At 42.6% G+C, this 16605-nt stretch overlaps 2 protein-coding genes across 2 annotated transcripts; both read right to left on the minus strand.

Annotated features, from left to right (window-relative positions):
- Positions 1-1357: 1357 nt before the first annotated feature.
- On the minus strand, positions 1358-5838 carry LOC133950254 (acrosin-like). Its single transcript, XM_062384511.1, has 6 exons — positions 5746-5838; positions 5533-5550; positions 5257-5419; positions 3968-4233; positions 3690-3829; positions 1358-3292 (listed from the first exon to the last, which is right to left on the minus strand). Exons 1-6 carry the CDS (start codon positions 5801-5803, stop codon positions 2093-2095), a joined length of 1845 nt encoding a protein of 614 aa, XP_062240495.1. The 5' UTR covers positions 5804-5838; the 3' UTR covers positions 1358-2092.
- A 1449-nt stretch (positions 5839-7287) lies between these two features.
- LOC133950255 (trypsin II-P29-like) lies at positions 7288-11125 on the minus strand. Its single transcript, XM_062384512.1, has 5 exons — positions 10965-11125; positions 9961-10114; positions 8929-9194; positions 8651-8790; positions 7288-8204 (listed from the first exon to the last, which is right to left on the minus strand). Exons 1-5 carry the CDS (start codon positions 11020-11022, stop codon positions 7797-7799), a joined length of 1026 nt encoding a protein of 341 aa, XP_062240496.1. The 5' UTR covers positions 11023-11125; the 3' UTR covers positions 7288-7796.
- Between the last annotated feature and the right edge of the window lie 5480 nt (positions 11126-16605).

The raw sequence follows: 16605 nt of genomic DNA on the forward strand, positions 1-16605 counted from the left end.
TTGCTGAAGCTGACAATAACCAGTTCAAAGGTGTAGCTGAGGCTGCAGAGAGGAAGATTAAAGCAATTTACTCTCAAACACACTTCATATCTCTCTCTCTCTCTCTCTTATTCACACACACACACACACATGCTGACATCAGGGATATTTGTGGTTGGGCCTGGAGCGAGAGGCTGAGACAGGAAGGCATGAAAGACAGGAAGAGACACACAAAGGTAGTTTTCAGGAGTGAAAAGAAAACTTCACTCGCACTTTGCACATTTCCACCAGTGCAAAGATGCAGATGTGCAGGAACGCACAACAAGATTCAAGTAGGTGTTTTTCTGCCCAAAGGAAAAATAGGAAACATGAGAAACGTATATGGGAATCTACTTTGTGTATATGTATATATTGCTATGTGTATTTATGTGTAAATGTGTGTTAAGATATATCTTATAGACGCATAAACGGATCTGTAATGAGATGTGAGAACACAATTGTTCGAGACTAGATCTGTGTGTGTGTGTTCCTTCCACTTCCTGCTCTGTTTGTGCTTTAAGGATGAATCACTCAGGAAGTTTGATAATGACTTTGCACATTAGCTCGTAAAACAGTGAAGAAGTTTGACAGAAGCTCATTAATAAACACAATTTTCACTACTGAGGCTACAGTTATAAACACCGATACAGCCGCAGAATAACAATAAGAGCTTATTGTTTTGTCTTGTTAGCTGGAGGCGGCCTGCAACCATCCAGATAATACTTGAGTGCGTTCGCCATATATTATCCACAGTGTCCTGTTGGGGACATAAGTCGTATTCATGTGTGTTTAAAAAATAATAAAACACAAAAATGAAATGAAATGAAAAATAAAGTACATTTTAGCCGAATTTGTTTCATGAAGGGCTTTTAAGGACAATGCAACACATGCTTACACACAAACACACACACACACACACTAGTGAGCGCACAAACACACTTACAATATTGTGAAATCAAACTCGAGCTCCCAAAGTTCCAGGTTTACTCGGCAGGCTTATGAGGGAATTTGCACGTTGCTCACAAGAAGCATTCGTTTGTTTTTACTTGTGATGCAAGTGTTTCGAAAAAAATCAGATGTAGAAGTGTGTTTGTTTTATTGTTTTAGTTTAAATCATTGTTCTTGTGTATAAACAAATACCCATCGAGCACCAAGTCTTTGCCGTTTTACTGTCTTTCAGCTGGTAAGCCATCTGGACAGCGGACATTTTGTTTGAATTTGATTTAGCTTCTTCACTTTCTTTTTTTTTCATTTGCAATAACAACAAAACTATCACTGTGAAAGTCTTTTATTTTAACAACCCACAGCTTTGCGTCAGCTGTGTATTAAGATGAAGGGTGTTTCATCATAAAAGCCTTTGTACGCTCCCTGTCCCAACAACAACACAGGTTTGACCAATCAACTTCCATTTTATTCAAACAGTCAAACAGTTTGTGATTAACATGACTTCACGTTCCATGAGAAAAGTTTCAGTTTATTTACCCTGTGAATCAGCATCAGCATAAATTACTCAACACACGGACAGATTTTTAACAAACACATTATTTCTTGATTGACTATTAGATCTGATCAGATAAAGATGAACAAATATAACCTCTGAAAAACAAAAAAACATTCAAAAATATCTCTGCAAGTTATATTGAGACATTCCAAAGCTTATATTGATCAGAAGATGATTCTCCATATGATCAGTGTCAGTCACAAAGAAGAGGAGTTGGAAAACACATTTTTAAAGATGTGTCTGCAGGACTCCAACCTAGAGCTTGTATAATTTCATCATCATCATCAAATGTTAGGCAGGACGTCATCATTACATTACATTTATCTGACGCTTTTATCCAAACTGACTTACAATAAGTGCATTCAAACCCGAGGGTACAAACCCAGAACAACAAGAATCAAGAAAGTACAATTTCTTCAAAAAAAGCTAAACTACAAAGTGCTATAAGCGAGTGCCATTTAAATGCTACTAAATTGTCGTTTCAAAATTGTATTCAAGGATCTTCAAGTCAAGACAGACATCACACAGTGTAGTAATGTATTTAATTATGTGCAGTAGTGTCGCATTTCCATGTTATGCATGACCGACCAATACATAGAGCGATAGAGCAAGGACCCAGAGTGAGGTGAAGTGAGTGAAGTGGATCAGATTTTCACTAGCGCAAAAAATGCTCTTATCGTCGGTTGTGAGATGGTCTGTGGTTGGGGGATGAGTGAAGTTTACAGGCATGGTTGAGGGGCGGGTGTGAGGGTGGGTAAAGTTTATGGGCATGGTTGAGGGCAGGGTGTGAGGATGGGTGAAGTTTACGGGCATGGTTGTGGGGCGGGTGTGAGGGTGGGTGAAGTTTACGGGCATGGTTGAGGGGTGGGTGAAGTTAACGGGCATGGTTGAGGGGCGGGTGTGAGGGTGGGTAAAGTTTATGGGCATGGTTGAGGGCAGGGTGTGAGGATGGGTGAAGTTTACGGGCATGGTTGTGGGGCGGGTGTGAGGGTGGGTGAAGTTTACGGGCATGGTTGTGGGGCGGGTGTGAGGGTGGGTGAAGTTTACGGGCATGGTTGTGGGGCGGGTGTGAGGGTGGGTGAAGTTTACGGGCATGGTTGAGGGGTGGGTGAAGTTAACGGGCATGGTTGAGGGGTGGGTGAAGTTTACGGGCATAGTTGAGGGGCGGGTGTGAGGATGGGTGAAGTTTACGGGCATGGTTGAGGGGTGGGTGACGTTTACGGGCATAGTTGAGGGGCGGGTGTGAGGGTGGGTGAAGTTTACGGGCATAGTTGAGGGGCGGGTGTGAGGATGGGTGAAGTTTACGGGCATGGTTGTGGGGCGGGTGTGAGGGTGGGTGAAGTTTACAGGCATGGTTGTGGGGTGGGTGAAGTTTATGGGCATTGTTGAGGGGTGGGTGAAGTTAACGGGTATGGTTGAGGGGCGGGTGTGAGGGTGGGTGAAGTTTACGGGCATTGTTGAGGGGTGGGTGACAGTTCCAGGCATGGTTGAGGGGCGGGTGTGATTGGTGAAGACTGTTTGGGTAGAGGAAGCGGTTGGTGGTGCTGTGGTTGAACTGGTAAAGTTTGAGTCTTTGACGACTCCGGTGGAGGAAACGTTAACAAAGCCTAGCTCGTCACTGCCGGTGATGTTGCTGATCCATTCCATGTACTGGGACACGCGGGTGTAGATCCCCGGGACGTTGGGCTTAGCGCAGCCGTCACCAAAACTCACGATTCCAACCACGGCCCAGCCTGAACCAACCTTTGTCACCAGTCCACCCCCTGAGTCTCCCTGTGGAAAGAAACCAAAGACAGTTGTTGAGACAGTTTCTTTCTGTGCTGCCTCGGTGGTAACTCTTTAAAGTTGACCAGGTGGTGATTGAGCTGCTTTGGCTTCACTTATGGAGGAGCAGTCATGTCGTCCATCTTCATCTACAGTTAATGCTATGAAGCGTTTGTCTTGCAAGTAATAGGTCAAGCTGATAGTGAATTGTAAAGTGCCCCCTGCTGGACAATAAGGCAAACAATTTTCCTCATTTATTTGCAACAAAGCTGAGATACAAAATCTGCCTCGTGACAATCTGTGTCTTACCTGGATTTCTCTCAACTCCTCGTGAGTTTGTTTTTCTCTCCTGTCAGTAAACAAAGCATCACATAGAAAATGCTGTGCAACAAAAAGTGGTGGTCACCTGACATGAGTCAATTCCGCCCGCTTGGACCCAAGCGCAGATCATCTTGTCTGTGATGTCAAATATGCTGTTGCGCTGACACTCTTCGTTTCCCACTATATCCAGATTAGCCTCCTGCAGGGTGTCGGAGGCGCTCCCCCCTAATTGGAGAGATTACAAACATCAGTTTCAATCTTATGTGTGAAACAAAACCAAGCAAAAGATGTGATTTGACATATTAACCGATAGAAAAGCCACCTGCAAAGTTTCTCTTTGGTCTGTTTAAAGTTTGAGCTCACCATTAGGGCGAGTGTTGCCCCAACCAGCGACCCAGGTGCTGACCCCAGAGTGAAGGATGCTGTTGGCAGCGGCCAAACAAACAGGTTGTATGTAGTCGGTAAAGTTCACAGGTGACGACAGCTTCAGGAGACATATGTCGTTCTCGTTGGTTACGGTGCTGTATGACGGATGGCACTTGGCCTGAGCGATCGTCCGTGACACTTCATTGGGGTTTGGACCTGACTGGGTTGAGCGGCCCAGGTAAACTGTTACATCACTTCCCGACCTCGAAGACAAAAAGAGAATAAAATCAGTTTAAATTGTCTAATGTCATGAAACTTGGGAGAAAGACACGGAGCAGGAAAGAACTCTTCATTTTGGCGATGATTCCACTGATCCAGGATTCATTTCCGCACTGTCTATAGTGAGAGAGAAAGTGTGTCTGGACTTTTTCACAGATTCTTCACCGAACAGTTCATGGCTGTTATTGAAAAGAGTTTTGGGGAATATGAGTTTGTGCATTTTGCAGATCCCAAAACTCTTGATGAAGTAGTTTCAGAAGGGAACTGTTGCCAGAGGTGGGCGTTCTACTGAATTTTGATTAGACCAAAGGAAAAACGAAATGGACAGATCCTTCTTCCTCACTTTTTCTTTTTAACTTCTTGAAGCTTTTGCTCATTAACTTTAAGTGTTTTCTTTCTTTAATGAAAGTTCAACACGCACAGGCAGCAGTGATGAAGTGAGAAAAGAACACCAACTCAGCGTGAACGGGTTTTTCTTTGCACAGATCCAAAAAAAGATATGGAGACACATACCAAGATTAAAATGACTGTTCCTCTTTCTTTTCAGTCGTTTGACACTGTCGGGAAACTTTTTGAAAAGAGTTAATCTCGTAATCTTAGCCGTGATGAGAATTTCTCCACAGAGCCTGTTGTGTCACAGAGGGAATGTGGCTGGTCGAGCTGCCTGCTGTCTGAGTAACAAAAAAACGTGTTGACACCTGGATTGATACCAACAAATATCATTAAAAACAGCTAAGAGGGGGAATCTGACCATTGACATATATATATGTATATATATATCGCTGCACGTGATTAGGAAAATTGCAAAAAAATGACGTTGAATAGTGAGAGACAGAGAGAGAAATAGACAGAAAGAGAGAGAGGGAGAGAGAGAGCAAGACAGAGAATGAGAGAGACAGACAGACAGAGAGTGAGACAGACAGACAGAGACAGATCGATAACTGGATGTTTCCACATTAGAATTTAGTCGGTAGAAGGCGGCAAGAGATTTGTTTCTAAATACTCACCCTGAGATGCAGTGTGCAGCTGTCATCACCCACTGGTTGTTAATCAGTGACCCCCCACATCTGTGTCTTCCAAACGAGACCAAAGAAACCTGCCAGGGCCAATCTCCTGGAGTCGCAGTTTGACCGCCTATGATCCTGGTGTTGATGGGAGCCTGGCCACAGGCTGACAGAAGACATGAGACCAAAATTAAACATGAAATAATGTGCATAAAACATTTTCTATATCTGACTTAAAACAGCTTTTAAACTTGGAAGAGTTTGTAAAGTTGCACTTACTCAATGCTGATCGACATCCTGAAAATTAAAACAGAGAGGAGAAAGCATGAAAGTGGTGTTCAGGGTGTGGCACAGGATGACTGGCCCTTTGCAGCACCAACCAATAGGAAGCTCAACATTTATTAATTTGATAAAATATTTAAGATTTTCAAACCTTGGAACAATTTTACAATAGAAACTTTCTTTTCGAATACTAATAAACATCTGTCTCACCTGTGCACAGGAGAAGGATTGTGACGGTTAAGACACAGACCGACTGTTGGAGAGCCATGTTTACTGTGTCTCCTTCACTCTGTCCTCAGCGTTAAGTAGATCAGTCCTGAAGTCCAGCTCCTCCCACACTGTCACAACTTCCATCAAACCATCACTTGTTCTGTTCTCCAGCCACTTTACGTAACAGTTTCAGACCTGTTATCTCCGACCTAGAACTCGTTCAAGACAAACACGTTTGTCTTGATGCATGTTCGCAGTACTACTGAGTAGTGACTCATTAGGTGCATGGACAGCTGCCAGTTTGAGAGGAGTGAAGGGACATTCCCCCAAAAGTCTTCATTTGAGTCGGTGGTTCAACGCTTCCTTACCTTAGATTCAATCAAGCTCACACATTTGTTCCTCTAAACTTCCAGAGAAATCTGTTAGAATCCCGTAAAATGGAACCAAATTCCAGGATCTGTGTGATTGTTCGACTACGAGTCAAATGTTAAAAGATTCCTTTTGTCCTTTGTTCAACCAAGTTCCATTTAAATTCCTTCAGTATTTTTTCCTCATTCTTCTAGGACCAGTTCTTGTAAAACACAGTCATTACTCACATGCTCGGTCACGAAGGAACGTGACTCAATCCATGCTCATTGGAGTTTGAGGGGGGGGACTGAAAGGTGGAGGGCGCCAGTCCCTCACAATTTAAGATGTATTTCATCCTGTCATGGTAGTGGGGTAGAGCGGGTTGTCCACTAACCAGCGGGTGGATTTATTTATTTACTTTTACTTCCGGGGAGGAGCACTTCATCCTTTAATAAAACATTTTCCCTTCACACACACGTGTGACCCTCAGTTTGACTCTGACTTGATCCAGAGGAGAGAGCTGCAGCTCACACTCGAGAGCAGAGATCTTCAACTGGGGGGCTGTGAACCCTAGGGGGTCCGCAGAGGTACTGCAGGGCGGTCATGACATTTTTGGTTTATTGGACAATTTTTTTCCCAAAATTTAAATGTCTTTAAATACACATGAGCATGAATCCAACATATTGTAGCAAATGGCTAAATGGAGGCAGAAGACGTTATTTTCCTTGACCTGAAAAACATTGAAGACCCCTGCTCTCGAGCACAAACTGCATTCAGCCTATTTCACAGCTGTTCTATGATCCCTAGGGGGCAGCGTTTCCTTCTAGAAATGACCAGTCATCTTTAGACTTTGATGCAAGTGTTTTGAAAAAATAGATGTTGAAGTCTGTTTTGTTTATTGTTTTAGTTAAATTCACTTTTCTTGTGTATAAACAAATATCCATCCAGCACCAAGTCTTTGCTCGTTTCACCGTCTTTCAGCTGGTAAGCCTTTTGGACAGCGGACATTTTGTCTGAATTCTATTAAGCTTCTTCACTTTCATGTTTTTTCATTTGTAATAACAGCAAAACTATTCCTCTAAGTGTCTTTTAGTTCAACAAACCGCAGCTCTTCTTCAGGTGTGTATTAAGATGAAGGGTTTTTCACCATAAAAGCCTTTGTAAGCTCCCTGTCCCAACAACAACACAGGTTCGACCAATCAACTTCCATTTTATTCCAATTCAAACAGTTTGTGATTAACATGACTTCACGTTCCATGAGAAAAGTTTCAGTTTATTTACCCTCCGAATCAGCATCAGGATAAATTACTCAACACACGGACAGATTTTTAACAAACACAATATTTCTTGATTGACTCTTAGATTTGATCAGATAAAGATGAACAAATATATTGTCTGAAAAAATAAAAATCCCTTTTCGAAAATATCTCTACAAGTTATATAGAGACAATCCAAAGCTTATAATGATCAGAAGTTGATTTTCCATATGATCAGTGACAATCACAAAGAAGAGGAGCTGGAAAAAACATTTGTTTAAAATTTGTCTGCAGGACTCTAACCCAAAGCTTGTATAATTTCATCATCATCATATGTTAGGAATGACGTCATCATGAAGTCACAAAATGACATCACACAGTGTAGTTATGCATTCAATTTCGCAGCCAATAGATTAGCAACACGTGTCATAGTGTCACATTTCCATTTTATGCATGACCGATCAGTCCATAGACTGATAGAGCAAGAACCCAGAGTGAGGTGAAGTGAGTGGAGTGGATCAGATTTTCACCACCGCCAAAAATGCTCTTATCGCCGGTTGTGGAATGGATTTTGGTTGAGGGGCGGGTGTGAGGGCGGGTAGAGGAAGCGGAAGCGGTCGGTGGTGCTGTGGTTGAACAGGTAAAGTTTGCGTCTTTGTCGACTCCGGTAGAGGGAACATTAACGAAGCCTGGTTCATCACTGCCGGTGATGTTGCTGATCCATTCCATGTACTGGGACACACGGGTGTAGACTCCCAAGACGTTGGACTTAGCGCAGCCGTCACCAAAACTCACGATTCCAACCACGCTTAGGCCAGAGGGAGCAAATATCACCAGTCCACCCCCTGAGTCTCCCTGTGGAAAGAAACCAAAAACAGTTGTTGAGACAGTTTCTTTCTGTGCTGCCTCGGTGGTAACTCTTTAAAGTTGACCAGGTGGTGATTGAGCTGCTTTGGCTTCACTTACTTGGGTACAGTCATGTCATCCATCTTTATATACAGTTAATGCTATGAAGCGTATGTCTTACAAGTTATAGGTCAAGCTGATAGTGAATTGTAAAGTGCCCCCTGCTGGACAATAAGGCAAACAACACCAAATGGTCTTTACAATTGTTTCATGGAGAGAAAAACATGCTCACCTCCATTTTTCTTTTTTATTTGCACAAAGCTGAGAAATAAAATCTGCCTCTTGACAATCTGTGTCTTACCTGGATTTCTCTCAACTCCTCGTGAGGACGTTTTTCTCTCGTCATTAACAAAGCATCACATAGAAAATACCATGCAACAAAAAGTGGTGGTCACCTGACATGGTTCAATTCTGCCCGCTCGGACCCCAGCGCAGATCATCTTGTCTGTGATGCGAAGTGTGGTGTTGCACTGACACTCTTTGTTTCCCACTATTTGTTGATTAGCAATCTGCAGGGTGTCGGAGGCGCTCGGCCCTAATTGGAGAGATTTCAAACATCAGCTTCAATTTTATGTTTAAAACAAAACAAAGCAAAAGATGTGATTTGACATATTAACCGATTGAAAAGCCACCTGAAAAGTTTCTCTTTGGTCTGTGTAATGTGTGAGCTCACCAAGAAGGCTAGTGTTGCCAAAACCGGCGACAGCGCTCACACGCCCAGAGTGGAAGGTGCTGTTTGCATCGGCCAAAGAAACAGGTTGTATGTAGTAGGTAAAGTTCACAGGTGACGACAGCTTCAGGAGACATATGTCGTTCTCGTTGGTCAGTGTGTTGTATGCCGGATGACACTTGGCCTGAGCGATTGTCCGTGACACTTCATTGGGGTTTGAACCTGACTGGTTATAGCGCCCCAGGTAAACCGTTACACCACTTCCTGACCTTGAAGACAAAAGAGAATAAAATCAATTTAAATTGTCTAAGGTCATGAAACTTGTTGGAAAGTGACGATTCCACTGATCCAGGATTCGTTGATTTATCAACAAATACCACTAGAAAAAGCTAAAAGGGGAAATCCCATCTATCAAATGATTTTGCCTTGTCAAGCTTTTGGTAACTACTGTTTGTCAATATTCGCAAAATGCAAAACGAAATTAAGATGTATTGTGTGATATATATACAGTGCTGTGAAAAAGTATTTGCCCTCTTCCAGATTTTTTTTGGGCACATTTGTCACACTTAAATGATTCAGATCAAACAAATTTTAATATTAGACAAAGATAAAAGATAAATACAAAATGCAGTTTTTAAATCATAATTTCACTTAATAAGGGAAAAAAGTTATCCAAACCTACCTGGTCCTTTCGTGAAAAAGTAATTGGCCCCTAAACCTAATAACTGGTTGTGCTACCCTTGTTTGCAACAACTGCAATCAAGCATTTGCGATAACTGGCAACGAGTCTTTCACATCGCTGTGGAGGAATTTTGGCCCAGTCTTCTTTGCAGAATAGTTTTAATTCAGCCACATTGTAGTGTTTTTTCGTATAAACGGCTTGTTTAAGGTCATTCCACAGCATCTCAATCGGATTGAAGTCCGGACTTTGACTAGGCCACTCCAAAACCGTCATTGTTTGTTTTTTTAACCATTCAGAGGTGGACTTGCTGGTGTGTTTCGGATCATTGTCCTAAAAAGTTTCTAAATACTCACCCTGTAATGCAGTGCGCAGCGGTCATCACCCACTGGTGGCTAATCACTGTCCCCCCACATCTGTGTTTTCCTCCAGAGACCAAAGAAGCGTGCCAGGGTGCCTCTCCAGGAAAGCCGCCCAAGATCCTGGTGTTGGTGGTAATCTGTCCGCCGGCTGACAGAAAACATGAGACGAGAATTTAACTGAAATAATGTGAGTTGCACTTACTAAACGCTGATCGACATTCTGAAAATTTAAATAGAGAGGAGAAGGCATGAAAGTGGTGTTCAGGGTGTGGCACAGGATGACCGGCACTTTTAACCACCAACCAATATGAGGTTTGATATTTAATCTTATTGTGGGGAGAAAATCTTTTTAAGTTTTTAAAAACTTAAAGAGTCATTTAAATGTCCCACAAACTTTCTGTCTCAGACAAAATCTACAACCAAGACAAGATTCAAATTCACCTCTCAGACAGATCCTTTGTTTGTCCCAGCAGGCAAACTGGTGTGCAGCTACAATCTAAGGGCAAACATTCTGACAACAATCTAAGTCTTTTGTTGTAATCTGAATAATATAAAATATTGTAATTGAAATTAACTGGTTTAAAAATTAACTGGACTGATGTCGTCACATAATACAAACATTTGCATTTCTACCTGTGAAGGTCAAAAGAACGGGACACAGCCAATTATTCAGTTCTGTAATTTACTGATGTTTCCCTTTTCATCAAAATCAAAAATTTAATAATTACCTAAATAAGTGCTGCCCTCGGATAATTCGGAATTGAAATTGTGCTAAATCCAGGAATCTAAATTGTTGGCTTAACATCAAACAAATAGTTGGTTTCTATCTTTCATCAGTCACTATAGCTGTTGATAAAACATTTGCTATTAAATTTTAAGGGCCTCGATTCGGTCTATTTCATCAAATCAGGACGATTTTCAAACCTTGGAACAAGAGAAACTTTCCTTTCGATCTTCATTATCAATACGAACCAAATACTAATAAACATCTGTCTCACCTGTGCACAGGAGAAGGATTGTCACGGATAAGACACAGACAGACTGTTGGAGAGCCATGTTTACTGTGTCTCCTTCACTCTGTCCTCAGCGTTAAATAGTTCACTCCTGATGTCCAGCTCCTCCCAAACTGTCACACCTTCCATCAAACCATCACTTGTTCTTTTATCCGATTGCTGCACGTAATAGTTTGAGACCTGTGATCTCCGACGAGAACGTTCATCAAGACAAATCAAGACAAACATGTTTGTCTTGATGTCCCCAGCCTCGGTGTCTCATTGGGTTCATGGACAGCTGCCAGTTCGAGAGGAGTGAAGTGGCATTCCACTTCACTCCTCTTAATCGGAGTCGTTGCCTCAACGCTTCCTTCCCTGAGATTCACGGATATGATTCCTCTAAACTCCCAGAGAAATCTGTCAGAATCTGTAGATTGGAACCAATTCCAGGATCTGTGTGTTTGTACGTAGAGGAGTCAAATGTTAACAGATTCCTTTTGGCCATGTTTAACCAAGTTCCATTCAAATCCCTTCAGTATTTTTCCTCATTCTTTCAGGCCCAGCTCTTATAAAACACATTCATTACTCACATGCTCGGTCTCGAATGATAAGGTGACGCCCTGCGGCCCTGCTCACGCTGAACCCGTCTAAACTTCATGAACTAATCGTGACTTTCCCTGTTATCTGCAGTTTCCTAGAGAAACGTCCATAATTTAGTTAATTTCCAGTCCTCCATTATATTTGATTGTCAGAATTCTCATTCTGAAGTTGAATGTCAATAAAATGTGAGTGTGTAAGTGTACTTGTGCTGCCTGTGTTTTGGGGACATACGACCTGGTGAGAGGAGGGGTAGTTATTTTCTCCAAGTGATGTAAACATGACATGTCGGCCTTTTAAAAGTGAAGCCAAATTGTCTTGAACGCCCCCTGGAGGCCGGCTGCAGAACCCCTCCTGCTCCATGAACTAAAAACTAAAGAGTAATTCAGTTTAATTTCTTGTTTCTCTCGACCTTTAACAAACACATTTCACTTCTACCCATTAAAAGCTTGAATTCCAGCCAATCATCAGTATGACAGGTCCAATCAATGCAGCCCTATTGTTCACGTTGATACTGCTCTGGAGAACAAAAAGTTGACAAAGAGTCTTATAGGGGAGGTGTTAACCCCTAAACCAGCGGTCGGCAACCTGCGGCTCTTCAGCCCCTCTGCAGTGGCTCCCTGCGCATATTTTTCGCGAACGGTTAACTTAACGAATCAACGAATGAACGTGAGTTCACATTTTTTAAATAATCATCGTATCAGGCCATCATGAAATACCAGGAGCGGGGGGTGTGTGTGTGTGTGTGTGTGTGTTCGTGCGTGCGTGCGTGCGTGCGTGCGTGCGTGCGTGCGTGCGTGTGCGTGTGTGTGTGTGTGCGCTCCCAGATAGCCGACACAGAGCCAGGGCTCTGCCCCCCGCCCTGAGCCCCGCTCACTCACTCAGAGAGACACAGTGAGATCGGACCTCGTTCACGTGGAGCAGCCTCTCAGTGACTGACCGGCTGCTTCTCAACAGTGAAAACAACGAGTTTCTCTGGTGTCAGCTGATCAGAGATCAGCGCCTAAGCTTCTTGATCAGAGCAGAAGCTGCAGGTGGTTTGTACCGATCTGCAGTTTCTGTGTCGGCCTCCAGTCTGACCTGCTCTCACGTTTTGTTTTAATATTTCAGCAACTAAAATATGCGTCACATCCTATTATGTCCCGGAGCTCTTCCCTGCATGTCGCTAATCTATAGTTCCGACCCCCGGCCTCGGTAAACTAATCATGGATAAATACCAGAAAAGAAAAGTCTGGGAGGAAAATAGAGTTTAATTCTGCGTGGACAGATTAATTTGCTTTCACTCCCACTGATGCTGTCTTACCTGTATGCTTGATATGTGGCGAGGAATTAGAAAACAATAAGAAATATAATGTTGAAAGATATTTCCAGAGCAAGCACACAGCATCTGCTGAAAAGTACCAAGCTGGAGAAGAGCAAAAAAAGCTGAGTTTTGTGTTTAATTTATTCCAAAGTAGGCCCACACGTGTATTTTGTTCTCCAAATCATAAGAGTTTGGTGTTTTCCTATTTTGTAACAGGTAAAAATAGCATTTAAATGTCAACAGTTTTTTTATTGTCATTTTATTATTTAATAAATGCAACAAACCATAGTTTTTATATATATTGTATTACTATATATATATATAACTTTATAACCTGTGTTATCAAATATGTTGTGCGGCTCCAGAAAGATTTAATTTGGGGGAAGAGGGGGCGAAATGGCTCTTTCGATAGTAAAGGTTGCCTACCCCTGCCCTATACCGATACAATGACATCACACGTGGGGCCTCTGACTAAATAAGGACATGTTCGGTACCTAAAGTTGAAGATGCCTGCTAAAGTACATTCCTTATTTACCCATCCGTTAGCAGGTCAGAGATTATTCCCTAGGTCAAAGATCATTCCAAAAAGGGAGAGAACTGACAAGACACATCTGGGATAGTATTTAAAAGGTCTGAGAATTTAAGAATCAAGACGCCTAAGATGTTAACATGTCATTCTGGTTTGTGACCATGTTAAAAAGATCCATTAGGTGAATATACATCACCGTTCAAATTAATTTGGTCATAGCTTTAACTCTTAGTCTCTTGCTATCAGCTGTGGGACTTTATAAAACACACAGACATTATCTAATATCTCAAAAGAGTCTGACCCAGTTTGAAGTTTCCCAGTTGGGCTAAATGCAGATCCGCCCATTAGCCTGACAATAATAATGTGTTGACAGCTATGGAAGGTTCCTTGTCTGCTGGTATGTGAATGGCATGACTGGGGACAGTGAGGGAATGTGTGATCAACCCCATCATACATTCCGTGACACATTCCTTTGTGCAGAATGAAGGCTACACCTTAAATGTTTTGTTAACTTTAGCTGGAGTGACAAGCTCTGTAAAACTCCACGGATGTGGTATTTTGCTCCAGTCCGATTTCCAATGGTTCTAGACGTTTTGTGTGCATCTTCTAGTCACGTAGTTGTGTCTAACTTACTTGCAGGAATATAACACACATTCTATATAATCTCGCCACTTTATAAAATCAGAATAAAGACTTTCAGGATTTATCTAACTGTTGCGTAAGTTTACGTTCGGTGTGTGGTTGAAGAAATGGAGGAGGCGATGGAAAGAGACGGGTGTGAAAGGCTGGAGGAGAAGGTGGAGAGCAAATGGACAGATGAAGGCTGTGACGAGTGAGGGGACATTGACTGGGACACGATATTCAGCAAAGATTGGGTGTAATGATGCTGATTCACTGATGTAATGATATGAAACCTTTTCAACACAGGTCTTCACACGACTCTTCCTCCTGAATCTGGGGCAGGGAAACCGAGCCTCAGAGACAAGAAGCAGGAACCTGGACCTTGTGTGTCGGTCGATGTTGATCACAGAGTGAATGTTAGTTTGGGCCCAGAGCTCCTTGTACGTGTGGAACAACCATTTAGAGTTTCACACACCTGAAGAATCTACACTAAGAAGCATTTAATTTAAGTTCCTATTAGGATCCAGGATGTGATGATAGAGAGAGAGAGAGAGAAGGTGGAGTAAGACGCCCCCTGAACACATCATCATTTCCTAAAAGTCTAAGCTATGAAAATAGGGTGAGAATCTGTCCCCGTCTTTTCAACACAGATGATTTATGATGATGATCCAACACAATAAGATCAGGGACACATCAACATTCCTGAACTCGTCTGACAGGTTTTGTTGAAATGCTGAAGGGAGAGGTGTGTGTGTGTGTGTGTGTGTGTGTGTGTGTGTGTGTGTGTGTGTGTGTGTGTGTGTGTGTGTGTGTGTGTGTGTGTGTGTGTGTGTGTGTGTGTGTGTGTGTGTGTGTGTGTGTGTGTGTGTGTGTGTGTGTGTGTGTGTGTGTGTGTGTGTGTGTGTGTGTGTGTGTGTGTGTGTGTGTGTGTGTGTGTGTGTGTGTGTAGAAGCTTCGGCTCTGTTGAAACTTCTTTCTGCTCATTGCAAACGACAACAAACCCCTCGACACACACAGACGTACACTGACTCCATGGGGCGGCAGTGATACATGATTGATAACATGCGTTCATCTCTCTCTCTCCTCTTCGTGCCTAAAGTGTGAACGGGCTCTTCACATATTTATAATTTAGAGAAAAGACTCTTTCAGGTTCAAAACCATCACTTGTTCTTTTATCCGATTGCTGCACGTAATAGTTTGAGACCTGTGATCTCCGACGAGAACGTTCATCAAGACAAATCAAGACAAACATGTTTGTCTTGATGTCCCCAGCCTCGGTGTCTCATTGGGTTCATGGACAGCTGCCAGTTCGAGAGGAGTGAAGTGGCATTCCACTTCACTCCTCTTAATCGGAGTCGTTGCCTCAACGCTTCCTTCCCTGAGATTCACGGATATGATTCCTCTAAACTCCCAGAGAAATCTGTCAGAATCTGTAGATTGGAACCAAATTCCAGGATCTGTGTGTTTGTACGTAGAGGAGTCAAATGTTAACAGATTCCTTTTGGCCATGTTTAACCAAGTTCCATTCAAATCCCTTCAGTATTTTTCCTCATTCTTTCAGGCCAGCTCTTATAAAACACATTCATTACTCACATGCTCGGTCTCGAATGAGAAGGTGACGCCCTGCGGCCCTGCTCACGCTGAACCCGTCTAAACTTCATGAACTAATCGTGACTTTCCCTGTTATCTGCAGTTTCCTAGAGAAACGTCCATAATTGAGTTAATTTCCAGTCCTCCATTATATTTGATTGTCAGAATTCTCATTCTGAAGTTGATTTCTTGTTTCTCTCGACCTTTAACAAACATATTTCACTTCTACCCATTAAAAGCTTGAATTCCAGGAAATCATCAGTATGACAGGTCCAATCAATGCAGCCCTATTGTTCACGTTGATACTGCTCTGGAGAACAAACCGAGTTTACAGTGTTCTTTACATTTATGTTTTCTTCGAAAGGCTTTTAAATGATGTCTGATACAAAATACAAAGCAGAATATACATCCACTTGTGACATGTGGCTGCAGAAGGCACTGTTGCTGGGTAGAACTTAGTGTTGTTTTAAATTGTCCGTTGTCGGGTCTTTCAAGCAGCAGAGTGAAAACGACAACAAACCCCTCGACACACACAGACTTACACTGACTCCATGGGGCGGCAGTGATACATGATTGATAACATGCGTTCATCTCTCTCTCTCCTCTTCGTGCCTAAAGTGTGAACGGGCTCTTCACATATTTATAATTTAGAGAAAAGACACTTTCAGGTTCAAAGCTTCACAGAAATTACAGAAATTCATTTCATTAACTTAAGAAACCAAATAAGTTCTGTAATGGAAGCCTTAACACAAGCGGTAATGACGTGTCAGGTTTTTGAATCGCGACGAAACAATAACCGTTTCAAACTTGTTGTCGACGACAGAAGCAAACGGAGCAGGCGACACGTTGAGTGGACGAGTCGTTCGCTCCACACGCGCAGTCGCAGCGGAGTTAACACGACTCATTCCTCCGAGGAACTGGTGTCGTCAGCCCTGCGGCCCGAGGCGGTCACATTCCGGACCCGGTTGGTGCTTCCCTGACGCTGGAGGAGCATCTATAAGACTCGG

This window comes from Platichthys flesus, chromosome 24 (assembly GCF_949316205.1).
Source record: "Platichthys flesus chromosome 24, fPlaFle2.1, whole genome shotgun sequence".
Taxonomy (NCBI): domain Eukaryota; kingdom Metazoa; phylum Chordata; class Actinopteri; order Pleuronectiformes; family Pleuronectidae; genus Platichthys; species Platichthys flesus.